Source organism: Ruditapes philippinarum, unplaced genomic scaffold (assembly GCF_026571515.1).
Source record: "Ruditapes philippinarum isolate M1 unplaced genomic scaffold, ASM2657151v2 ctg3325_1_1_1_1, whole genome shotgun sequence".
NCBI classification, from domain to species: Eukaryota; Metazoa; Mollusca; class Bivalvia; order Venerida; family Veneridae; genus Ruditapes; species Ruditapes philippinarum.
The window spans coordinates 5,121-32,289 of NW_026861347.1; the positions used below are offsets into that span (position 1 = coordinate 5,121).

Sequence of the window (27,169 nt, forward strand, 5' to 3'; positions counted from 1 at the left end):
GTAAAAACGAGGCGAATGCTTTTCATGTTGCAATATTTATTGTTTTATTGAAATTGACAAAAGTTTACAGAAATTTTAATATGCTTTACGCACAGGATCTCTTATTTAATTGTGACTGAGAAGTATGTAAAGAGAAGAAAATAAAACACACAATTATGAATAAAATATAAATTTATTGAGCAAAAAAGTCATAATTAAATTACAAGAACGGTACTTCCTGCGTTAAATGTCAAAGATATTTTTTTATCTTTGTCTGAAAACATTTGCTATGTTATATAACTTTTAATTAACAGCTCATTTAAAACATCTTATTAGGATTCCGATTTATTGCATTTTCATTATTACGATTTTAGCAATTGTTCTGAGGTAAATACAAAATACATCGTATAGTCATATCTTACCGAAATTGTAAAAGCATTTCATATAAGTAGTATATAGTACCAATTTGAAATTTCATGTAACATATGTTTAAAGTTTAGCAGTTCATTTGAAACACACAATATTTTTTGTAAGTAAATTCTATATCGTTAATTCTTATATTTATTTACCCATTTTAAATTGATCAATGGCAGCGATAAAATGATCTGTATGACAAATAAAGTTAAAAGCATGCATAAATATAATGATAGCACCAAATAATGCCAATACACATACAATCCAAAAGTATCTTAATATTTCTATCACACAATGATAAAATTAGCTGAATCACTGTAATCGTTACATATTATCTAATCAATTTCATTTTCTTTTAAATAGATGAACATGGTAGACTGTATGAAAGATAACTTGAGTCGTAAAGATATAAGGTTAACCATGGTATGAATCCTTTGGATAATATAGGACCAGTGTTATACACGGTTAAAATTGAAATTACGACAGCATATACACTCGTGACTTTAGTATTAAAAATATCAGCCTGGTCTATTCGATATTCAAACGAAACATTACGATTACATAGACAAAAAAATAAATGATTAGATCATGCATTTAAAAAAATATTTTGCAAAATGTACTTTATAAGATAGAAAGTCTATGTAGATAAATACAAGGCAGCATTAGACCGTTTTCTCGCTTAATGAAAACATTAGTGAAAACGAAAATGAAAATAATATAAAAGCATAGATGAGGCTACAAAAATGAAATTTTCAATTGATCTTTCTTGTTCCTGAGTATTTACACAAATGAGATAACGGTATGAACCATCAAGCACGATTAATGACAAAACATAAAACACTACCCAGATATTCCCTTTTAGAGCATGAAATAATTTCAAAATCTTGGAAAAATTTTATCCCGAGTGGGGAAATTTTTTATAACAAAAAAAAATGAAAAGAGAGGATATATTTATTTTTTTCTTGTAAAACAATTTTAAAAATAGGTCCAAGCAGTTGGTATAATTAAAAAAAAGTCAATTTTTTAAATGTAAAGAAAAAACCAAACTTTTTTGTATCTGTAGGGAACTAAATTTAAAAAAAAACCGGGGTTTATAATGATAAAGTCGTGGCTCAAAAAGGGGTTTCCTAGTGAAAAGGAATTTTAAATAGGTTTTTTTTTGACCAAAATTTTTTAAAATTATATGAAAATTTCTTTGCATGTTATTCCTTCGTAGTTGATTCTTTAAATTTTTTTCTAGGAATTGGATTTACAGTGATTCCAAGCTTGTTGGTCACAAACTTCAGTAATTCATCGGCCTGATTTTTAAAAAAAGATAATTTCATATGTGTGATCGTAGGACCTTGATTTTTCTGAAACACTTCGGTATGAGCTTAAATTTGAAAATATTCTACATGAATGTAAATGGTGAATAAAAATGTAAATGTTAACGAAGTTCTTTCTCATATGCTTATCATAGATAATCTACTAATACGTAAAGACAAACCTTCCATCTATAATAAGGTTCTGTACTCTTCCCAGAAACTCAGGCGAATCTTCTGATGCTGTTGCTACAGAAACACTGTACCATACTGGACCATCGTCGCCCTTCTTATTATCCTTATCACCACCTCCCCAACCACCCCATGCACCACCTCCTTTCTTGTATGAAAAGTCTTCACTTTCATCTTCAATTGTTACTTCAAGACTAAAATAGTTAAAAAAACATGTATATATTATATACTGAAATTTTTTTACCAACTTTACAAAGTGGTCAGTTAAGATATTGTAAATAGCAATCATGCATTTTGAACCGACATTTGTCAAGTAATATAATTATCCTGTGTAGTAAAAAACTTTTCGTTTTAAACGTTCATGAATGGTTTATTAAAACATGATAATGATGAGTAATATGGTTCTAGAGATTATTATTTGAAAAGATTTTTGCAAATTTTTAAAAAAATTTAATTTTTAAACCAATTAGGGGAAAAATTTTAGTATTTAAATTGTTGACTTCCCTGGAAAACACAAAAACTAACATCCTTTTAAAATTAAGGTAAACCTTTTAGACTTCAAGTCATTCTTTATTGCAATAGTAATGAATTCCGAGTCTTCATTTAATGAGAAATCTTCTGAATTGTCATTGACAGTTTCTTCTACATGTATGCCGTCTGTGTTTAATGATATTTCCAAGTTAAATTTCTGAAATTAAAAGACATATGAACATATTTATCATAAAAAACCGCCGCCTATAAAAAAAGTATATATGTTTTTATTAAATATAAAAAATCGTCGGTGCGCTGAATTAAATAAGGTTAAAATAAATTTACATTATAATTTGCAAAGTAACGTTAATTGTATTACAAAAATCCGAACACGATAATGAGGTCAATATAATGTTTGTATCTGTTTAAATGGAATCTAAATAGATTTATTTTTTTATTTTTAATGTATTTCTACAACAACATGATATGTAGAATCCGGACCAGAATTGTTTGTGGCGATTTTTATACCAGAAGGAACAAGAAAGGTACAATAAATAGTACACCGAATAATTATGTATGATATTTCGAACAGGAAATCTTTTGAAAGCAATTATAGCGCTATTGATGGCTGAAAATCACAGACCTTGTTTGATTGTGTTCTCTTATACAACTATCACTGGCCTTAACATTTTTTTCTATCGAACTGAGTAATAGTTACACTATTGGGATCAATGATCTCGAAGGACCAGAAGAAACACACGCGTATTAAATGATATGCAATACATTTCTTGCACAGATCTATTGACTCCTAATAATAATAATAATAATAATAATAATAATTGATACAAGCCCTATTTTCAGTCGCTTGGAAAACTTGGAAAAGACACCGACTTGACCTTATTTCTTATAACGAACATTGGTTTATACCTCTTTGTGTTTTGAAAATTGTAGAACAGGTCCTAGAGAACCTCGTGCAATTGATACATGTATCATCTGAACTGATGAAAGGTTCGTTATCTCTATTGGCATGCTGTTAGCGTCGAATATCACACATTCCTGCAAACGATTAAAATAACTTGGATTACATAAAAAGAAATACTAACCTTAACTTGCAGTATTCTATCAATAATTTAATACCTATATGCTTTAGACGAATGGGCCACAAATGATCAGAAAAAAAATGTTGTTACCGTCAAATATCACACATTCCTGCAAGCGATTAAAATAATTTGGATTACATATAAATAAAATAAAACAATTGACTTACACACCAATCTTTCAATATTTAAATAGCTATAAGCCGTAAACGAATGGGTCAAATGATTTATTTCATTTGCCACAAATGTTCGACAAAAATAAATAAACATAAATATTGGTTGATTTTAAAAGAAAAGAAAAAGCAGGACTTATTATGCGGATGCTATATACCGTTTCTGGACACGACCCATAGGTATGGCCCTCTGCTTCAGATATGTAATGGAATGGAACAATATCATTGTTCACTTCTAATGACTTGATGCAGCCAACCATAGAACTTGAAAAGAACGTTATCATTAGGTTTCATGTTCAGTAAGTACCGAATATTGCTAAAGAAACAACATCGGCCTAATATAATATATATGCATGTATGTTATACTACCGCATAGCTTAAAGTAGAATTGTTCTTTTTATTATTTGTCTTCCACAAAAATGTAGATTTAAATATTGAACGAAATTGTACTGTAGTAGCATTTTATTCTGGTACACATCCATTTTCACAGTATCTAAATAGATTAATTATGTGTAACATAGTTATCTCTCCATACGCATTTCTCTAAACCCGACAGAGGACAGTCGTGAGACTTCGTATAACAACTTTAACCTAGAACTTGATTAAATACAAGTGTTTGTATAGATAAATATATGTCTACAGGCCATGCACAAATTGTGTACGTACCTATTCTCTTCACGGAGACCACCAAGAAGAATATTTGTAATATCTTCCGCATGCTTGCGTTTACCTCCTTTTGCCGTTTTAAATGTGTTTGAGACTCCGTTTAAAATAACGTTAGCTTGTTTTGTTCTTCCACTTGTGAATTTTATCTAAAAATAACGACAGACAGTTCTTTTATAATTATCACTTATTTTCATATTACTGTTTGTAAATGGTATTGTTTCATCGACGGTAATTGTCAACAGACGGTGTCCGCAATATAGTAATAATTATCAAATAATCACGTCTACTATTATTATGTGTATAATTATCAATAGTTTTATATAATTGAAGATTATATATAACTTTACCTCAAGAGCATGATTTTGACTGTAAACTTGCAGAGTGCTTTTAAGCTTAGTCTCGAAACCACGATAATGTACAAATACCACAAGGAACCCATTCTCAACATACACATCAACTGACGTAGACTGTAAACAAATGTATTCATTCATGATTTAAATATTCTGTAACAGCGTCATATACAGTAGTAAACACATTATTCATTTTATTAGTACTTTCTTTGAATGTAACAAAAAAATACTCCAAGGAATTAAAATCAGTTGAAAAAAAAAAATGAAATGCATATCAATCGTCGAGTGTTCTAAGCATTTTATTTAACGTTCTTCAGTAATATAGGCTTGTAACTTGGGAAACTGATAATATTTCTGTCAGTTCGATGGGTCTCTTGGGGGGCCTGCCATTTGTAATGAGCATGAATAATTTTAGCCTCGAGTCTTACTTGCGTAAAATCAAAATCAACTTACCATTCCTTCAGGCTGAAGGTAAATAACCGTTCCATCTGAACGTGGATTAAATGCTATTTTTATTGACTGTAATGATCTTAATGTCTTTATATCTCTTAACCTAACTACAGCATATCCAGATCCATCCAGCAGAAGTTGCTGTTCCTTCCATTTTCTGAAAAATTGATTGTAAAACTACAACGTCTTTACATGTTTTGGCTATCTTAGATTTAGTGGATTTTAGGACTACGCACACACACACATTTACCCGTCATCCGCTTAAATAAAAAAATACTAAAACATAATGGTAGATTTAAAATACATTTGGTTATAACAAAATCGATTGCTTCATCTCAAACATTGTATTTCACTACACATGTAATATCACATTATCACAAATTAGATCATCTTCAAAAAGATTTAATATGTGTCCAACATGCATTTTAATACTAGTAGTACAATAAACAATGAATAATTTCATTACCCTTGAGATGAACACGGAGTCAAAAGGCTATAATTATCAGCCATGTCAAACATATTAATTCTCCTGCCTTTTATTTCAAATCCTAAAGCGCAAGCAGTCAGATCATTTCCTGTAGCTCCTAGGCGAACTGTCGTTGGTTGAAGATCAGGCGTAAATGTCCTTTGGCTATCTGAAGAACTTGGGAATCCTACTTGTCGAAGCAAACCATTCTCTCCATACATTGTGAAATTATAGCTGGCTGCAAATCTGTTGGAAATTTAATAGTTATTTTCCAAACGGTACTCATAACTTTATCGCAAATGATTTTATTTTAAACTAGATAAAGCTATGAAACAATATCGTCTTTGATAGTTGTAAACTGCAAATACATATTTCAGTAAAACTGAAATTTGAACATTAGATTTTACCAAAATTTAAGACGGTAGCACTGGATGCATTAACACTGGTGCTATTTAACTCGATAATATCGTAAACTTAAGTTTACATTATCAAAGAAATCAAACATTCCATATTGTATTTTAAAGAAACAGGGCCACAATATATTACCTTTGTAATTGAATAAGATACCATTTATCTGGAATTTCTTCCTCATACAGAGTATGACTACTTTCATCCCCATCAAGCGTTTGAACCACTTTGAGCGTATCTGACTCCACATCTAACGACAATGACTCCTGAAGTCACAATGTACACTTTTTGAGTATATTGATACAAATATCAACTATAAAATACGACGCAGTAGCCAACAATATCAAAATACAGACGCAAATTTGGAAATGTTGCATTGACCCAGCCCATGGGCGGTAACGGTATTTGCAAGCTACCAGCAACACTGGACAGGAAAGGCACTCCCAAACAAAAATGTAACAAATATTGGTAAGGTGGGTAAGCTGCTTGAATGTTTTACAGTTGTTTAAAATAACTAGTAGTGAATAATGTTCTGTATGTTTACCTGATGACATAACATATTACTTAGAATGCATATCCACGATGGGGTTGCAACAGATAAATATACATATTAAATAAGTGAAGGAACATGTGCATTTAAAAATTGTATCTTGCATTTAATAGTGTTAAACTTAAACAAGTATATGCAGCTTGATGTGCTGATGTACATATTTGTATACTTTGTATATTTCAATTTACCCATGCATCATACCCATTTCAATGTCAATGTGCATACCGCTATATAAATTATGCTTAGTTACGGAAATTTTGTCTTATCTATATTATCAAACATGAAATTATTTATATGTATTTTATTAAAAAACTCACATATTCCCCGACATGTAAAGACATAAGTCTGCCATCAGATCCGGAATGTTTAAACATCATTTGTACCTCAGACGTCAATGGTTGGTTCTCACTAGTAATTGGAAATTCGAGATATTCTTTTTTCGGTACCGCTACTGCAACCTTTAAGATTATTATTATAAATCAGATGTACATTTACAAAATGGTGACATGAATTTCTGTTCTCTTAAGGTGCATGTTTATCAGTATATAACGAAGCTGTTAGTCATTTACTTTGAATACTCATTTCTTGAAGCATTCGTTACTACGCTGGAATCAATACAACTCTTATTCCAACTTTAAACTTTTATTTGTTTAATTTTTAACATAATATTTTCAATTAAAAACGAACTGAACAAAACAAGATAACAAGATGCGGTATACGTAACAAAATTATGAATAAGTGAAAATCATGTCAACAAAAACCCGCGGTTACAATAATTTAGTGACAAGCCGGCGGATCAAAATTTGAAAAAAATCATATCAACATATTCGCGTTCTTCGGTCACTTCTTATAACGTTACTTGTGTTTCGTGTGAGAATTGCTTGATATTTTGACAAAATTTTTTATGCAAAAGACGTGAACTTCTTACCTGTAGCGTAGAAGCAATTAATTTTGCTCTCTCTATTTTCTGCCGAAGTTCTGTGATATTCGTCCGGATTTTTTTATCGAGTCGTTCCAGTATATTACAGGGATTAGGATACAGCTGTTTCAAACGGTTGATTTCCTTCACATTGTCCAAAACAACTTTAACTAAAATTCAATCACCTTATGATTAACGTAAAGCAAATTGTTTTAAAGCTATTTTGAGTACATATGACTCGAAATGAATCACATTGTAAAATATGTTGATCTTACATTAAAACGTTGGGAATGTTTGGCTTCCATTAGAATAATTTACTAAATGGCTGAATTCCCAGTCATAATAGTGTATTATATTCTCAAATTTTCATAATCGACATTACAGCCAACTAACAAACACAACAACCTGGAGTATTTTGTTTTGAAAAATATTTCATTTACGTTTGTACACCTATATGAATGATAATAGTTTAGATAATCAGCAATCTTATATTAAACATACATAAAAATTCCGATTTTCTGGAATGTATAATGTAAATTATAGTCAACTCTATGTTAAATGTTTTTACAACCAAAACTAATTGCTAAAAAACTACATAGATCTGATACCTTGAGTAAATGTTTCGTTGACGACTTTAATGTCAGGAGCGTTTTGTGCTTTCTCTGTTCGTTTCTTATGTAGTTTTGTCATATCTTTATGCTTCTTATCAGCAACATCTACTGCATCTTTACATTGCTTTTCTATAACTTCTTTCTAATTACAAAAAACGGTCATTTCTTATATTGTGAATTTATCATAAGTAGGAAAGGAAAATCTTAATAACATTCGATCAATTCAACATCACATTTGCTTCTTTTAGTTTTATTGTGAACACATCAACTAATACATCATAATATATTTTAAAATACTATCTACGCTTACGTTTATAATTATAATCAGAAAACTTAAAGGTATGCATAACGTGATGTTTAATCAAATCGGAATAGCAACAAATAATACGTACCTTCAACCTCAAGTCCTTTTTAGCGTCTTTAACTCTGCTGTGCACAGATCTGAAGTACGCCTTATTTGCCTTCCATTCGATTATAAGAGATTTAGCGCTTTGCGTCTTGTTTTCTAGATGTCCAAATCTGGTCTGAACCTTCTGCCATGTTAGACTTATTTCTAAAGATATAAGTTGGAACCGATTATCTTACAAGAAGCTACAAATGATTACGTGTATTGATTATATAAATGAGTTATTAAATTATTTTTAAAAAAAACTTTAAGATAAACAAACTAAATTGCTCAGGAAATATAGAATACTTAATGGGTGTAGGTACATTCTTAAAAATAATCAAGAGTCTTTGATTTATCTCGTGCGTTAAAAAGATTTAGATATACATGTACGAATATGGCATTCTATTTACCCCATAGTAGTTCCTCAGATAAAAGTTCAAAGATAAGAGAATCATGTTTTCATTGACATGCAGTAAATATAACAATTAAATTTCGTGTTACTTTACTCATCATTATAGACAAACTAGATAGACTAGAGGGCGTGGACGGTAGCATCCATTACCACTACTGCCCATGACAGGCGCAATCAAACCGAGCCTGCAATATGTTCATTTTTTCCGTTTTGGACTTTCTTTAGCGATTCCGTTGTTTTTCTTTTTATATTGTTAGTAGCTCCATTTATTTTTGTTTTTGATATTTTCAAATGTACTGCTTCAAATCTAAAAGTAGGGTGAATCCATAATTGAATTCAAACGGTTAATACTTAAAATTTGCTAACAGTTACCAAATAAGTTATTTACCATCGATCTTTGATTTATTTCCCTTTGCCTGATCAAATAACATTTTACTGTCCTGTGAATAGTTATACAGGCGCTGGCGAATATGTTCATCTGAAAATTAGGAGAAACATTACCTTAGAATATCGTTATTCCAATGTAATAATAAGTCAGGAGAAAGGGTTGAATTGTATTCCTGAACTACGTTTCTGTCAGTTCACTTCTAACATTTGGGAAAAGGTATAAGGCAATTCGAATACTCTTTATTCAAAATGGGAATTGTAACTGGTAAAAACTACAGTCACACCCAACGTCTGTTGTAAACACTTTACCTATTTAATTACTTTGTTGTCGCAGTTGATTTATATATATGATAATTCTTATTACTAAGAAATTAATAGGACCTTAAAATTAAGAGTAAAACATCAAGAGATTCATTAGTTCAAAACTTAGTCAAAACAAGAATCGCTACGTACTTAATGTCATGTTCACTAGGACAGAAGTTAAACCAATTTTGTCATATTCAGAATCAACTACTACTGAATTTCCATCCGGTTCATCGTTAAACCAACCAAAAGGATCAAAGAACAGATCTTCATCCGATCCTTCTGCAGGCTTTTTTGTTGCATCAGTTGTAGTAGCGGGAGTTGTTGTAGTGGTGGCAAGTGTTGTCTTTGTCGTCTTACGCTTTAACTCTAATTGAATGAAAATAATGAAGAATTAAAAACATCGGAACGTTTTGTTATAAGTCTACCAGTTCTCTTGAAATGAAATATCATCAACAAAGTATATTAAGATTGTGTTTACTCATTTGCAACATTAAAGCCAATTTTGATTAGTATCTTCAAATAAACAGTTGTTTACGGTGTTGTTCGTAATATAATTTTTATCATAATTTAATTGTCCGAGATTTAATTCTAAAATTCTGCTAAGTATTGAAAGTAAATAAATAAAACCTTGAGCAATGTCTTCGTCATCGGTATCGACAAAATTACTAACTGGTGTAGTTTTAATTTCAAACTTGCTGGCTTGTTTTGTTAGGACTTTGCCTGTTGACGACTTTGGACTTTCTGTGGTTTGTTTTGGTATTTCACTGTCGCTTATATTGTTATTAGGTTTTGATATATCTACATCAATAGGGGAGACTTTTGCAGTTTCATTTACTATGTCTGCTTTAATATCAACTGATGAAAGTTCTTTGCCAATATCAATAGACGATTCTTTAGATTCAGTTATGTCAATATCTACAACTGTGTCTGTTGGAATTGGCTCATCGATGTCAATAAAAGTTTCATCAAGAGTAGCATTAGTGTTAGTAATGTTTTTATACAATGTTGTGATATTCGCTTCCAAGTCGATAAATGTATCGTCGTCGTCTCCTGATCCATCTGGAAAAAAATGTAAATAAAGTAATCTAAGAACTTTATTTTCTGTCATTTTCAAAAATCAAAACTCCAGACTTATATGACAACATATATAGAGTAAACGTTTCTTTGTACTATAGAATGGTGCATGTATAGACCTAATACCACCACTGCCGAAAACTTATAACAATTACTAGGACGAATTGCTTTCGTTATAGCATTTTACGCATGTTGATGAGTACATAACAAATTGATTCATCAATACTCTCAAAACAAAGAGTGCATAAAAAAAGATTTGAAATTTAAAATTATTTCAGTATTTTAGTATGTCAATAAAGGGCTTTTGATATAGGTGAATACTACATATTTCTTTTGTCTTATTTATATGATAGTTAACAGAATTGTTTCAAATAAGGTATCTGAATTTAAAAACGCATTCAGAGAAAAAAAGAAAATATAAGGAGCGAGTCATCGGAAATAATGTTATTGATTGAACAAAACGACCAGAAATGCAATACACTCACTGAGATGAAAGATAAGACACTGAAAAGAGTTCGGGCAAGATTTTACATCCGTAGTGCAGCAAGCATAGCATACACATCGAGTATGATAAACATGATTATATAAGTTCTTAAAAGAGAACATCCGTCGTCGATAAAAATTGTATTAACCATAATAAACCGCTAATAAAGTAGGAAAATACCTATATAATCTCCACTACTCTGGACAGTAATATACGGTACACAGTTGATTGAGCTATCTCTATCAAATTCAAATCTTCCATCACCCGACAATATATGTTCACATCGATCTTCAATAATTTCTTCGACTCCAATCACTAGTCTTATCTCATCAAGAGTAACAACAAGTTTCTGTAATTAAATGTTAATATACATGTATCTGAACTATTTCTTATACTCCGCTTGAGAAAATGAGCCGCGTCATGACAAAACCAACATAATGGGTTTGCGACCAGCATTGATCCAGACCAGCCTGCGCATCCGCGCAGTCTGATCAGGATCCATGCTGTTCGCTATCAGTTTCTCTACTTGTAATAGGGTTTGTAAGCGAACAGCATGGATCCTGATCAGACTGCGCGGATGCGCAGGCTGGTCTGGATCCATGCTGGTCGCAAACGCACTATGTAGGTTTTGTCATGACGCGTCTCAAATGTGCTAGACGCAAAAGTACACACTGTACACAGAACTTACAAATTATTATAGTCAATTGCTTAATATTGAAACATTTATATTTTATCTATTCATTTTGAAAATCATAAGATATTCTTAGATCTATATGGATATAAAATGTCCGCTAACTAGCTGTAGAACATACATATATGCTATGTAGTAACTATTAGAAAAGTGCCGTTTTGATATTTTTGATGTAAATATGATATTTATTCCAAATAAAATACGCGTACAATTTTGTTATTGACAAACACGAAATAAGTCACATATACAATTGTAATTAACAAGATGATGATTTGTTTTCACAAGAATAATCTAAAATAGATAATAGGTGGTACAATAAAGAAAAGAACTTTCTTATTTGTCAAATTAAGACATTTTAGTGCGTAAGTAATTCTTAAGGACATCCTGTTATAAAAAGACAGTTAAATCAATACTAGACAGTATTAAAGAATAGATAAATAAATTGACTGCCTGCAAGGGTTACTGTCTGAGAAAACAAGTTTGATATATTTTCAGTTACAAAATTACGAAATATTGAAATATATTTCTTGTAAACGAGTGATATACCTTCACCGTTTCTTTCATTTCATCCATAGATTGTTCTAGTCGCTTCTTGAATTTAAGTCCTGAATTATTGGCAATTACTTCTTTTGCTTTTTTCATTAGTGGCACGATTTTCCTTGAATTTAAAACAAAAATCAAATCAATATAAAAATACATTATTGTTAGTAAATAATATATCTAAGAAGCCAACATAAGAAAAAGTACTTGCCTAGTTCAGTTAATTTGTGTATAAGTATCGTCATAATAAACTTAGTACTTCTATTAATCAAAAGATGCTATCGACAGTAAATCAGTATGTCGAAATGTTCTCCTCTTTATTTAATCTATTTAATCTATAATGGAGGTAGCTACAGATAACAAAAACAATACAATCAACGACAAAAGAAAACACTACATAGCATCACTCACATGTGGATTTCAGCTGCGGTTTCTGCCAAACTGTTTGCATGATGATTGGCCGTATCAGACGCCACAAACAGTTCCATCCTACCAGAATTAAACGGCATATCAGAGACTGAACTTGCAGGTAGTCTATTCCGCATTAGACGAGAATGATCTTGTACTTTTTTACGGTTGTCCTAAATTGTATCATATTACACGAGTCAACAAAATTTGACAAATTAGATTAGCCCTACAAAGAAGTTATATGCGAGACGAAAAACACATGAATTGATAAATAAGAGGAAAACTGTACGGATAAAAGAGTCAAAACAGATTGCATTTAGCTCTTCCTAAATTTGTTTGATTATTCCTTCCCAAACGTAAAATATATTTCAAATTCCTATCTGTCTTAATTTCAAACAGATCACTTTCGTATATTTGTTGACAAATATCAATATATGAAGTAAAAATATTGTCATACCAGTAAGACACGTTTTGCATGCATCAATAAGTCGAATCCTTCCACGATAAGTTCGTTTGCTCTTCTCATATTTAAAGTACTGTCATTTCTCATGTGCTGAAACGGAAAAGATGACAACATTTATAAAATACAAAGGAAATTACAGAAACATACACGATCATACAACATTATATTCGTTCGTCCGCGCTAAATATCTTAAATTGACTTGCCTATTTATTTCAGTTTTGACAAAACTATTCATTGATATATTCTGTTCTGTTTCTATTTTATATTTTAAAATATGTGCCGAGTGTGTAACGAAATCAGACAGCGGATGTGCCGACAAATCTAGAACTGCACTGGTCGCATAGTTATTAGCTATTGCAACTAGCAGGCTCAAAGTTAAAGAAAATAAGTATTTTAATCACGTGTCATACATAACATATATAACACCGTTGACTATAAAAGGGCATTGACCAAAAAGATGCAAACATTAGGAAAAATACAGAAACTGCATTATGCAATCAAAATAATACGTGCTTTAATTATTTGCAAAGTAACGATATGAACCTTTCAATTCCCTGGTGTTAAATGTTTTTGTAGTTGAATGATATCTTTATCAAAGTGTTTGTATGTGAATTGTAATGGTACTATGAATAATCTTAAATACTTCAAGTAATATCCTTTTTAAATATGTTTCAGATAGCACGATATTTTACGGCATTTTGATAAAACAGGAAAAACAGAATCGCTGAAGAACGCCCAAAGCGACAATATTGAAACTTTTGTAGGCTCGGTTTGATGAACGGTACTGGAAAATGCAATTTACCGTCCACGCCCCCATCACCGCCCAAATCAGAATTCGACATTTAATCATGAATATGTGAATTTTTGAATTTAGAAACATCCGCAGTTATGTTCATACGACCCGGATGCATGTAGTAAACTAAGTTAAACATGATGAGTATAAACGCAGGACTTAAATATTCATTTGCTGAAAATAATTATTTACCATATAAAGTTTATTTCTGTCCCCATATCTTGACAGTGGTTGTGCTGCAGTCAGTACTCTGATAGTTTGATCGGCTCTCCTATGTAGATCATGCAACGTCCGCATTGGTAGTCTGTCCCTTGCAAGTTGCTGTATTCGCATCTCTTCTTCATACAAAAGGTCTTTCTGTCTGTAACATTAAACATTATGTTACCCATACTCATAGACATTTCGGAACTTAGCCGGTCATATTTGGTTAAAATATATATGTTTTATGCATTATGACAAAGAAAATCGATCCGTGAAAATAAGTTCATAACATTAAATGAAGATGAATGAATATTGTACAACGTTTTTAGGACAATAACTTTGTTAAGTAACGTAATATTATTACAGAATACTTTGAATAGGAACTATTATTTGATTATAATTACTAGTAATAGGGTTTTACAAATAAAATAAGCAAAATTAAACAAACATAAAAAAGAAAGAACAGAATCCCTAAAGAACGCACAAAACTGCAAAACATAAAGACGTATATCATGTGATCGTCCGGGGGAAAGTTTGGAAAATAAACGTCATTATAAAGAAGTTAAAAGGAGGTGAAAAAGTATTCACCTATACAAACATATGAATTGATAAAAACACATTAATTGCCGAATAAAAAGTATTTGACGCCCCGAGAGATATATGTAATTTACTAACTTTTTCACGAATAAGTTGAGCAGTTCACATCGATTTAGATATCAAAATATTATATCTCTCTTCATTACAAATATGTTAAAGGGATTCCACTGAGGTTTTTTGACATGGCGGGACTGGAAATAATTTTTTGAGATTATTATTCCATTTGATGAACATTTATACTAATAACTTATGTGCAAAATTTTAGATCATTAGCTCGCTCCGTTTTTCCAGAATAATTATTATAATAGTGAAAATTGACCCAAAATTGAAAAGCGTTTAAACGCTTTTCACTCAAATCGGACTGAGAATAGCACACACATACAATTTTCAATGTATTTCTTGTATATTTCTTAGTAATATTTTATTTATATTTCTGTTTTAAGTGCTCATGTTGATCTGTATGAAAAATTAAAATTTTATGTTTTTAGCCTTACAAACCTCAGTGGAGTTCCTTTAAAATAAAAAGGGACATACAAGTTAACTTATCAAACACGTATTTTGTGGTTGAAATTTACTAGTTTTTATTAAAGTTCGCAAACACCAATTAGATAATATATGTTCAAAAGAAATTAATTCTCTCTCATTCTTAAAGAACCTACATACTTCTGTATGCTATTGATCTGATCAATAAGTTGTTTTGCCAGTTCGAGTTCTGTTTGTGCAGCGTTGAAGTTTTCCCGTATTTGAGGGTTCATGTTTGTATTAAGCCTGGATCTATATGCTACAGCCACGGCTTCAATGTCTGACCTAGGATGTTTCCGCTCGTGTGCTTGTCGGTATATCTGCTTAGTCAGCAATGATGATTCCATAACTATATCTGTAAACATTATTATGATATAATTATTGTTTAAATGCCAACACATTACTATACGTGTCGTTAAGATGAGATGTGAAATTTTTTGTTTATGTCAACACAAAAAGGGAAGGTACGAGGGGAAGTCAGAAAATATCCGGACTTTTGACTCGTTCTTGAAAACCATTCAACATTTAAAAAAAAATGAATTACTTCAGAATATACTTGGCGGTGACAGTTTGACCTTTTGGCATGAAATGAGTAAGCATCATTCCTCGTGAATCCCAAAAGGCAACAAGCATGACTTTGCCAGCCGAAGGAGACTGCTTAAACTTTTTAGGAGGTGGGGAACCAGCTCGTTTCCACTGCTTTGACTGAGCTTTTGTCTCAGGTTCGGAATAATGAACCCACATCTCATCTCCAGTGATAATGCGGTTCGAAACCTTATCTCCTTCACGATTAAAACGACTTAAATGTTCTTTTGCATTGGTTACTCTGGTTGCCTTTTGATCTGCGGACAGCTGTCTAGACACCCACCTGGCACTTACGTTGCTCATGTCTAGGTGTTCGTGTAAAATCTTGTGTGTCGATGCCTTACCGATGCTAAACTTGTTGGCTACCTCCTCCAAAGTTACTCGACGACTTTTGTTGACAAAAGCTTTTGCTACCATTGTTGGGGTCACCGCCTCAGCTGGCCGCCCAGTCCTAGGCCTGTCACAAACACTTGTTCTGCCTTCACGAAACTGAGAAACCCAGTTGTAGAAGGTTGAACGTGATACACATTTATCAGAAAATCTTTTTAAGCATCTGAAAGATGTGGCAGGGCTTTTCACCTTCTGCAACCAGAAACTTTATTACAGAGCGTTATTCCTCTAACAAAGAGTCCATGATAGACGAAACACCTATCATATATCAGAGGGCAAAATACTGTGTATACACAACTATCATTGAAAATAAACTGACCACGTTATTGGCAAATGAATGTAATTTTCACAAATATATAATATGTGTATATAGCTGCACGTGGAAAGAGAGGAGCATGAAAAGTCCGGATATTTTCTGACCGTCCCTCGTATATTTGCAAGAACATATGGACCATTAAGGCATACGGTGACAACATTTTAAAGTATATGGATAAAATTGAATTGTTGATTGCAAGTAATTTCTGTCTTTGTATATACCATAAATCCCGTCGTTTTCCTGTGCTAACTCACTCAGCTGGTTTCTAACTCCTAACATATACTTCCATCTTGTTGTATTCTGGATCATCACAAAGTCCTTATCAACCTGAACAAAATGATTAGAAATAACATTTATTTCTTTTCATAATACAAATGTAAATTATTCTTATAAAATGACACGTTGTAATTAAAAAATATAGCTGAAAATGTCTGCTTAAATTGGATAAAAGTAGGAAATATATAGTTTGTAAATAATGTATCAACTCGCGATATATCATTTCAGGGTCAATGGTACAACCATATACATTGTATATGATATTAAGCTATTTTGCATAAAAACAGAATGCGAGTTACCTTGGAGAGAGTTGACTGAATAAGACGGAGCATGTTCTTCATTGAACGTATAATATCGTTGACTGGGGCATCTACAGTTGGATGAAGACGTCGTTCCTGTAAACAATAAACATTAAACTTACTCTGAAAGTAGTTTGAAACATTACCCCATTCACGTCTTTATTTGCTATAACAATATTCTTAATTTTCACGTAGGAAGATGAACATTTCTACAAAATATCGAATGAAAAATCTTTCTGATATTCGTATTCTTTGGGCATCATTTTTCACTGCAATAGTGTTATGATTACTCTACACTTATATATAACCTCGTTGATATACACTATTTGATATTCATGTTGTTGGTAGGAATGAAGTTCTGGTTTGAGTAAGAATAGATAATTACAACAGTTTAAGAACTTACCAGTCGTTCCACGTCCGGAACCTGACTTAAACCTTTTCTGGACCATCGATCTTTCAACCTCCTCGGCAGTACATAATCTACATTTTTCTCATCGTTTGGCTTCTCAGTGGAAATATACAACGAATACTTTTTATTTTCTCTTTCATTATAACCACTTTCTGATTTTCTTTTGGCTGTTTCTTTTTGGTCATTTTTGCCACTTTTCGATTTCTTACCAGAGCTTAAAACAGTTGTTTGTTCACTATATGTCTCATTTCCTGCTGCTACATCGTGATCAATAAGCTTATAATTAGTATCTTTAAATGTTTTGTCTCCAAAATCAGTTGATGTTTTATCTAAAGTGTTACCATTTGATTTCAAATTAGTAATGCCAGTCGGGTTTAGTTTTATCAGTTCTTGATTTTTCGATAATTGACTTTTATCTATAAGACCTTTACTGTCAGACAACTTTTTCTGTTTTGATTTTGAGTTTATTTCTTGTTTATGAAGTGATAACTCGTCATTTTTGTCATCAATCGATTTTGCAATAAAAGTTTCGTCAGTTTTAACATAAGCATTTTCGGTGTTCACTGCATGTGCATTGTTTTTCGAGCTGACATCTGTCCTGTCTCTGTTCTTAGCACGGTGATTGTTGTCGCTTTCTGTACGATGATTGCTATCTCTGTCTTTCCCTGCTATACTTTGAGCTTTACTGGTTTTGGAGTTTTCCTCCTTTGCGTTATATATTGTGACGTCTTTGGTATTCTTGGTTTTTATTTTTTGGGAAAGCGTTGTTGTTTGTCCTACACTTTTATTACTATCAGCTTTAGCATTGCTCCTTCTTGTATGAGCATTAACTGTTGTATTATGATGTGCATTGTTAAACTTTCCTTCCTTATGTCCTTTCAGTCTAGATGCATGTCGCTGTTTACTGTTGTTGCTATTACGATAATCTTTTCTGTAAGTGTTTCTGTTTCTATTCACATTAATATTTATCCTATGGAATGTAAGGGAAGGTTTAACTGCCCTACTTCTCTGAGGTTTCGGTCTTGAGAGCAAAATGTTTTCAGTATCTTTACCAACATCATTTTTGTCACTTTCATCTTCAAGTAAAATTTTACCTTCACCATTTTTTCCATCTGTGTTCTGAAGACAGTCTGAAATTTAAATATAAGGTCAATATATTTGTAGACATACTAATATCCCTTCCTAGTACAAAAAATATACAAAATGTAGGTCCGGCTTTTTCTTTTTTTCAGAGAAGTTAAAAAGCTTAACATTGTTCTTATAATTCATTTATCATTTAAAAAATAATGTTATGTACTTGTTTAAATGTTTTCGATGAGTTCTATTTATATATTGTTAGAATTATTTCAGCTTAGATAAGATTTCAAAACATCCTTAAATGTTGTGAAATGTGGAAAAATAATGCATCGTGATATTTCTTTAATTCATTGAAATTTTGGTTAAATAAGTTAGTTTCGTAACGATATCCCACTTTCTTAATTAGCCGACAAGTGCTATATCTGATTTATTAGATCTATCATAGTTATAGAAACTGAACAGTATAACCAGCCCACATTGGTTTTGTATCAATAAACATCGCTGTTGCATGACAACTTTATCCTAATGAATAGTGACGATGACGCAATATAAGTAAATGATATATCTTGTAAAGAAAAAAAAACATGGTTGATTTTGAACATAGACAAGTTAATGGGGTTGTATTCAATGATTTATAGGTTTAAATTATGCATCATTATATGCCGTCGTTCTTTCAATTTCAATAAAATGAGATTATTAGAATAGTTATAATGTTCAACGTGTGGACAATTGTTTTTAGTCGTACTTTTATTTCGGTTTATATTTCAGATGGAGACATGACAATATTCATGATTAATCTTTGAAATAAATCGCAAATAAGTAAATATGCGTGTATTACGAAATAGTATTTCGGAGCATTTACAGGAGTAAAAAACAATGCACATGTACAGTAATGTAAAATAATGTTCAACTTAGGTTCTTTATATGAATAAAACAGGCACCATAAATTTAGATGGTCAGACAAAACAAGAATTTCCATATCGAATCTTAATGAAAATCACGTGCTCAAGGGCACCAGTTAATTTTTCTTTTGTAAAATTATGTTATAGACTATGCACCCTTATTATCATTCTAGAAAAAAAACTTTATAAAAGATCTCATTCGTTGTGAAATGCCTCTACCTTTTGCAGTTTTTATTCAACCTAATTCCCTTCGCAACAAGAACTCATTTTGATGGTTGATTATAAAAAACCTTTTTTGCATAAACTGCAACGTGCTGTTGAATATTGTGAATTAAAATGTAAATTCAATCAGTTGTAAAAAAATGACCGTGAAGTATCACTTAATGGATTTATATATGGAAGTGCAGAGAATGAAATTTAAACTGCTGTTGATTTTAACATCAAAGTGTTTATGTTATTCAAAGCTAACTTTCCGTCACGTATGACCCAATATAGTATGATATCGTATTTACGATAACTTATTTTAAAATCACCTCATATGAATGAAAGATCATGTATGTTTTGTGATTGATATTGTTACTGTGTGTATACCGCACTTGCAAAAAGTTATATATGTGTATAATTATGCAAATAAAACAATTTTCAAACATTGAAGAATATGTAAAATGTGTACTGCAAATGTTTGTGCACATTATATTTAATCAATAAATTACATGCATTCATTTCTTATTGGAAAATTTGACTTAGATTTTATAGAAATAAATTTCTTATTACCTCCCTAAATTTACATGAAATGTTAAATTGGGTAATATCTTTATAAATAATGCTTATTGGAACTTACAATATGGACCAATCTTAATTTTAGCATCATATTTATGAAATAAAACCATGAAAAAATTGTGTTACAGGATCTTTAAAACTTGGAGTTTGGTTTCGTGTACCAATCCATTGCAAATGTTCAGATACGTTGTTACGTAGTATAATCGTGGTTCTGAACTGACTTCTATTTTGTCCTGCTTTGCCAGTGCAAGCGGATATACGACTAAAGGTCGTTTTATATATGTTTGTTTGGTTGCTTTTTTGTTTTTGTTTTTTTGTGGTGGAACGTTTAAACTTTACACAATACAGATTTGGAGGGGCGGGTTCAAACAACCTTACGCTACTTTGTCCACCTGCACAAAACAAATCAACGAGCTTACATTTCAAAATATCAAATCAAAGGTGTCATATATAATTCGTTATATTAAATTTTGTTATGGAAGCAAACAAACGCTATTTATGAGGCGGGTAAAATACTGAATCACTGTATATCATATAAGTTTTCTTAAATTATGTGTTTATGCTTTATATACTTGTTTCTCTTCTTTTTGATGATAGCGTTTGTCGTCGAATAATGATAATGATACATGACACTCTCTTATAATTGTCTCAAATAAGTCAAATAGACGATTACACGATCAAGAAACTGTGATTTTCACGATTCAGAAATTTAATATGAAACTGTCTATTTGTAATCAACTTCATTTACTCCTAAATCTTCCTAATGAAGAAATACAAAAAAGGGGTTTGCTTTTCTAATTCCTACGAATAAATGTCAAATACATCAAACTTATTTCAGAAATATTTGAAACTGTTTCATGTTGACGAAAATAATACTCACGGCAAATTGTAAATGTTATTTGATATTGAAATATTCATATTATGATTATATTGCATGAACTATGCCGTAAGATATAGGGTAAACGTTTAACCCACCCCATGCCGAGATATACATCGGCGTAACATAACAACTGTATGCAAATAAATAACCAGCAGTGACGCAGTACCAATGAATAACCCATACATTCATACACTTAATGATTTTACTTCACAGAAAAACTATTATTCACTTTTCACTACACCATATATATCACCATTATGAGTAAATTTATATTATATATTTTGTAAAACTTCCCTCAATCAGTGTTAACAAATAATGAAAATAATCGTTAACATTTTAAAGACACTTGTTGCGATAATGACTTTGAAAAACAAAATTTAAATAACATATCAGTTAAAGCTTGTGTTGTGAATTTGGTATGCAAATTAGTTTTGATACAAAAATAAACTGCCTATTACAATTATCCGTTTTGACTCGACCAAGAAATAGCATGACAAGTTGGCGAGAAACGCAATTGCGTGTTGTCACGACAAACCTTAATACTATAACCTTAATATAGTCAAGTTGCCAAACTCGTAATATTCCAATTTTTAGAGGGGGGAGGAATAAAAAATGTTATTGAAATGTCAATGGAAATATGACTGGGCTCCTTGGTGGAAACACGATCGGGCACCTTGGTGAAAACATGAATCTTGGTGGAAACAATGACATTTATAAAGGTCAAAGTAATATCATATGAACCATTTTAATCTAGTATAGACCAGAACGATGAGACAACGGAGTATAAAAAAACGTTCGAAGCAGAACGAAATACTAAGTATGAAAATTACAAAAGTTGAAAACGTCAAAATAATAGCTGTACAACTTAAGGACTTTTGCACCTATTCTTCAAATTATAAATGAGACGTTATGTTATAATACCATGGTGTCAGTTATTTAATTTGTATTTCATTGTCATATCCTGTCGTAGCATAGACTATGATAAACAATGATATTACGTAAGATCTATAAGTCATATTTTCACTTTGAAGTAGTGTTCTGTAGTGCTGACATGTAAACATGTATACATTTCCGCATTTTATATTCACCAATCACGTGTATACTTCATTATTCGACGATGGACCATACGCTGAAATTTACGAGTTCGAATAAACGGAAAATTGAGACCGCCCATTGAAATAGTTGTAATTTGATATCTTAACACATTTTATACCATTTTAGTTTCCCTATATGGTACGACGAGTACATTCATGCGCAACCAGTGACGAAAAAAAAACAACAAGATATATGTTTAATGAATTAAGTCGTACGATAGTAGAGTTTATGAAATGACGACAGGTAATAACGACATGTAATAAAATGAAAAGGAAAACAATTTAGAGATTTGCTTTTTAAAATTGTGGAAAAAAATATATTCACCATTTTTAAGGTTTCTGAGAATAAAATCAGTGTAATTGTTCAATAGAAACAAGTGTATATTAGGTAAAGCAGGTGACGAGGAGAATGTATATAAATAAAGAGAGGGTCCTCTCGACATCAGTAGTCATTTCATTTAACCTTTATTAAAAGAGTTCAGGAAAATTTTATAAAGCGAGCTTCTGGTGAGCTAAATAACCGTTGTCTTGGGCGAGTTTCATAAACAAACTAGTTACAAACTGGATTAAATTATTTGAATATTTTGGCATATTCTCACGACATATAAATGTCATGACCATTAGATTGCACAAGATGAAGTATTTCATTTGAAACATAATGTTATGTCTAGGTACTTAAATTATTATCCAATTTACAAGCGTACAAATATACTAATATATATGAGGTAAACATATTTGTTGATTTTTTTGTTCCCAGAGATAATTTCAAAAAGAAATTAATATTTGGATAAACTGTGCCAAAACATGTTAATGCATGAAATAAATTATTTAACTAATTTTAAGTTTATGTTATACAGAAAAACCTATAGTTGAAATATACAAATGATATATAAGCATACATTTATTCATCAAATTTTACATCATGATTGATAAGGTCATAGCCAAAATTTATCACATCAATTCCTAGTAAGATAAAAATTGGCTATAATCTTATCAAACATGATGTAAAATTTGATATGAACAAATTTATTCTTATATATCATTTGTATATTTGCATTTTAAGTTTTTCTGTGTTTAATTAATCGTCACTAATCATCATATGGGTAACAACGCGCCTAATGTTCTATGCGAATTTTACCTGATAGTGTATACATGCACAGTAATGGTTATCAAGGTTTTTGAGTGTTAATCTACTTTTAGACCATCCTGTTTTACATTCTTTTGACTAATGGAATGTTATCTGTTATGAAAATAACTAAAACGCATTTTAAACAGCCTAGAAATCCAAACAATTCAATACGCTAACTTTTACTTGTGAAGTTAAACAAATATTTAAATGTGAATGAAAGGATTTTCTAAACCATTACACTGTATTTTGTCGGTATAATGACCTGTTTATACATGTGCAAATATTTATAATTTATCATATTTAAAATAAAGCAGATTGCTCAAAGAAATAAATAAATTAATTTTCATTTAAAATGGGATAATACAGGCAAATAATGCAGCATTATTCATCTTTAGTATAGTTTTGTATTACATGTTTTATCCTGCTTTAAAATGCATAATGTCAATGTTGACGTGAACACGCGCCATGAATAACAACAAAGATAAAGACATTATCATTCTTACACACAACAATGATATAATTACAAATGTATGTCATTGACCAATTAAACAAATGTAGCTCTACTATTTGTTTGTTAATGAGTGATGAACGTGAAATAAATGTTAAACCATAATATAAGATTTGTTCTAGTTTTCTCAGTGATTGAGTGTGTAAAACTGACTCGAGACAGCTATTTCAAATATTTATATATTAGTAGTCATTTATTTTAATCAGATTAATTCAATTCTTTTATTCGTAAACATAATACACTTCATTAAAATGGCAATTTAATATAATTTAATCTTCAAATGCTAATTTAATAAGTTATTCCACGCAGAAATAGTGCATTTTACATGCAATGTTTTTGCACGATTTACACAGGCGTTCTTTTTTGTCGTCACGTAACGTACACATGTAAAAAATGCAGATACATTAATCACAATGCTGTCTAACATGATAGTGCTTGTTATTCATAATTATTGCTTATCATATATGTCACTGTAGAGTAGTCATTCTTGCCCTGGTTAGCTGTATCAAAATAACTAGTCTTTACATTTTTCATATCTAGTTTGCGACCAGCATGGATCCAGACCAGCCTGGGCATCCGCGCAGTCTGATCAGGATCCATGTTGTTCGCTTACAAACCCTATTACAAGTAGAGAAATTGATAGCGAACAGCATGGATCCTGATCCGACTGCGTGGATGCGCAGGCTGGTCTGGATTCATGCTGGTCGCAAACGCATGACGTTGGTTTTGTCATGACGCGGCTCATATTATAGATGAGTCTACCTCTCACCACAGTGATCGTAGGTTCGAGACATTCATTGTTAACAGCAATGTTCATGACATCTGTTATTTTTGTAAATGTAAAATGTATGAAAAACATATACTATCACTTATATATTTATTTGTTTTATGTATTTTGCATGCTTAAATGATTGTGTAACTTTATATTCATAAAGACTATATTGAAGCTTGTTTGTTAAAAGCAATACCATACCGACTTGTTAAACTTATTATACATAAGTACATAAGTATAATTTACTATATTAGTTTATTATATTGTTTTTATAATTAAGATTGCATCTCTAGATGAAAAGAAACTTAATATGTGCAAGCATGCATTTAAGTCACGCGTATGCATATATATGTGATTTCATTTACAAAAAAAAATATGATTTGATAAAATTAGCTTTAAAATCGAAACACGACGATATGAATTAAACCTTAATGTAAACACCTATTGTATAAAGATAACCTTTAAGTATCTACTATTATCAATTTAAACATATATAGGTAAAAAATCGCCTGTATGAGCAAATAAAAGTTAACTAATACATAAATGTAAAGAGCATTTACCCTTGAAAATGTATATTTAAAAGTTTAGGCAATGACAGTGACAAAATCGCGCAAATACCTTAACTTCACGATGGTTAAAGTAATACATTAACAAAAATTATTTACTTAACATAAAAGAACGCATTTTCATGATCAATACACTTACTTTATTCTTTGTAACTAAATGCGTAAGTTTGATCGATAAATTTGTAAATGAAATATAGTGATTTGAAATCGAATCCTTCTCAAAATATGTTAATGGCGTAAAATTAGCTCCATATTATGTAAGAAGGATAAAAAATCTACGAAATACTATTTCTAATATATTTACACGTATAAACATGTATTGGCTGTCGATTTATACCAATTCATAACGTTAATAGTCGTCGATTTATCATACTAAATTTATATAAATATATGAATGAAATATTTTTAGAGACCGTCGTATACCTTTACAGTCCGTTAAGGTGGAATATTCGCTCGAGTGGTCCTTTCGATCCGTTTTGATTCCTTTGGGTACCAATTCCGCATTGTCGTCTGCTGTTGGAACGCCTCTCGTTCTAACACCGGAAATGATTGTTATTAAAACAAGTAGTCTCAACATCACAAAATTAATCCAGGTCAAAACGTGAATTTTGTCTTTCTAAATTTAAATTCCTGTTTGTTATCGGTGTTTTATGGTTGTAAACTTGAGGCAAACAAAACGGCGTGTTACGTTGACAAAATATATCATGTGGGTTGTACATAAAGCACTTGTCAACATTCGATGAACTTTAAAGCGTGGAGATTTTTATCGCTGTAATCGTAATATTGCGTTATCTGAATTTAGTTTAACATAACAAATAGTTGAAATAATCTAATAATGTTTAAATAAGCATGTGAATATTGTATCTTGTAATGTGAAAAAGTTAGACTTTGATAAAATGCATGTATAATGAATATGTACGGTTAAATTATTGCCACCAATATTTTTGAGATAAGCAGGTTAAAAATTTAAATGACATAAATTATGTTAACGTTCTTTTTGTAGAAATTATTTATATAAATTTTAAAATAAAAATTTTCAAAATACAATATTTTCCCAGTTGAACATTTGAGGAAAAAATAACAAATAATTATTGGATAAACCCAGTTTTTTTAAATCGAATCGCAATACCAATACATTAGAAATATTCATAATAGTTTTAAACATCAATATTTATCAAATTTTTAAATTTTTAAAGGATGGACTTAAATATGTGTAACAGATGCTCTTAAAGTCATCGCACGTTTAATATAGCTTAATTTTTGAGAAATGTTCTTTCATTATTTATAGATCTATAAATAGCGTTCGCAATACTAATAAGAAGGTTGTGATCAGTATCTACACCCACTAAATGTTGTCACGAATAGAGCGTTCATCACGCAATCAGCGGTTGATAAACCCATAATCAAATGTTCAATATGAACAAAATATACTTACAAAAAACAACATTTTTTTCTGAATATTGAATCAATCTATGCTAGGAGCACATATGTTTGTCCACTTGGACAACTAAAGGTGTCTGTCATTAGTTCAGCTGTCATCAACAAGGCTATATTTCTTCGTCGACCAAATGATATGTAATAGATATACCATTGCTGCGTTGACGATTTCTGGGTTTGCGTAAATTATACCATAATCACGTGACCTTTCTTATGCCGACGAAGTCGAGTAAAATGTGCTACAGTTAATCATACTTATACTTGGAAGAATTTTACATAAGAAGCGCTGAAGAGCTATAGGTTAAGTATGATTAACTGTAGCACATTTTTTCTCGCCTTTTGCGAAATATCAAGTTATATAAATTTCTACATAAAATGAGTTATTAAATTATTTACGTACTTATTGATTTCATTTCATAACTTTGACTAGTTTAAC

The 27,169-nt window shown here is 31.0% G+C and overlaps 1 protein-coding gene across 1 annotated transcript; it reads right to left on the reverse strand.

Annotated features, from left to right (window-relative positions):
* Window positions 1-1,879: 1,879 nt before the first annotated feature.
* LOC132715322 (uncharacterized) lies at window positions 1,880-26,030 on the reverse strand (the record flags this gene model as incomplete). The annotated part of the gene is given in 26 exon segments (XM_060698315.1): window positions 1,880-2,080; window positions 2,435-2,574; window positions 3,285-3,413; window positions 3,786-3,891; window positions 4,294-4,439; window positions 4,641-4,760; window positions 5,097-5,250; window positions 5,560-5,805; window positions 6,106-6,233; window positions 6,835-6,975; window positions 7,446-7,606; window positions 8,045-8,189; window positions 8,440-8,600; window positions 9,236-9,325; window positions 9,688-9,906; window positions 10,168-10,599; window positions 11,279-11,447; window positions 12,336-12,447; window positions 12,741-12,910; window positions 13,195-13,290; window positions 14,186-14,354; window positions 15,455-15,668; window positions 16,826-16,931; window positions 17,180-17,275; window positions 17,583-18,718; window positions 25,720-26,030. Coding segments are annotated over 26 exon segments (5,141 nt in total), but the record flags the coding sequence as incomplete, so codon positions are not given.
* Between the last annotated feature and the right edge of the window lie 1,139 nt (window positions 26,031-27,169).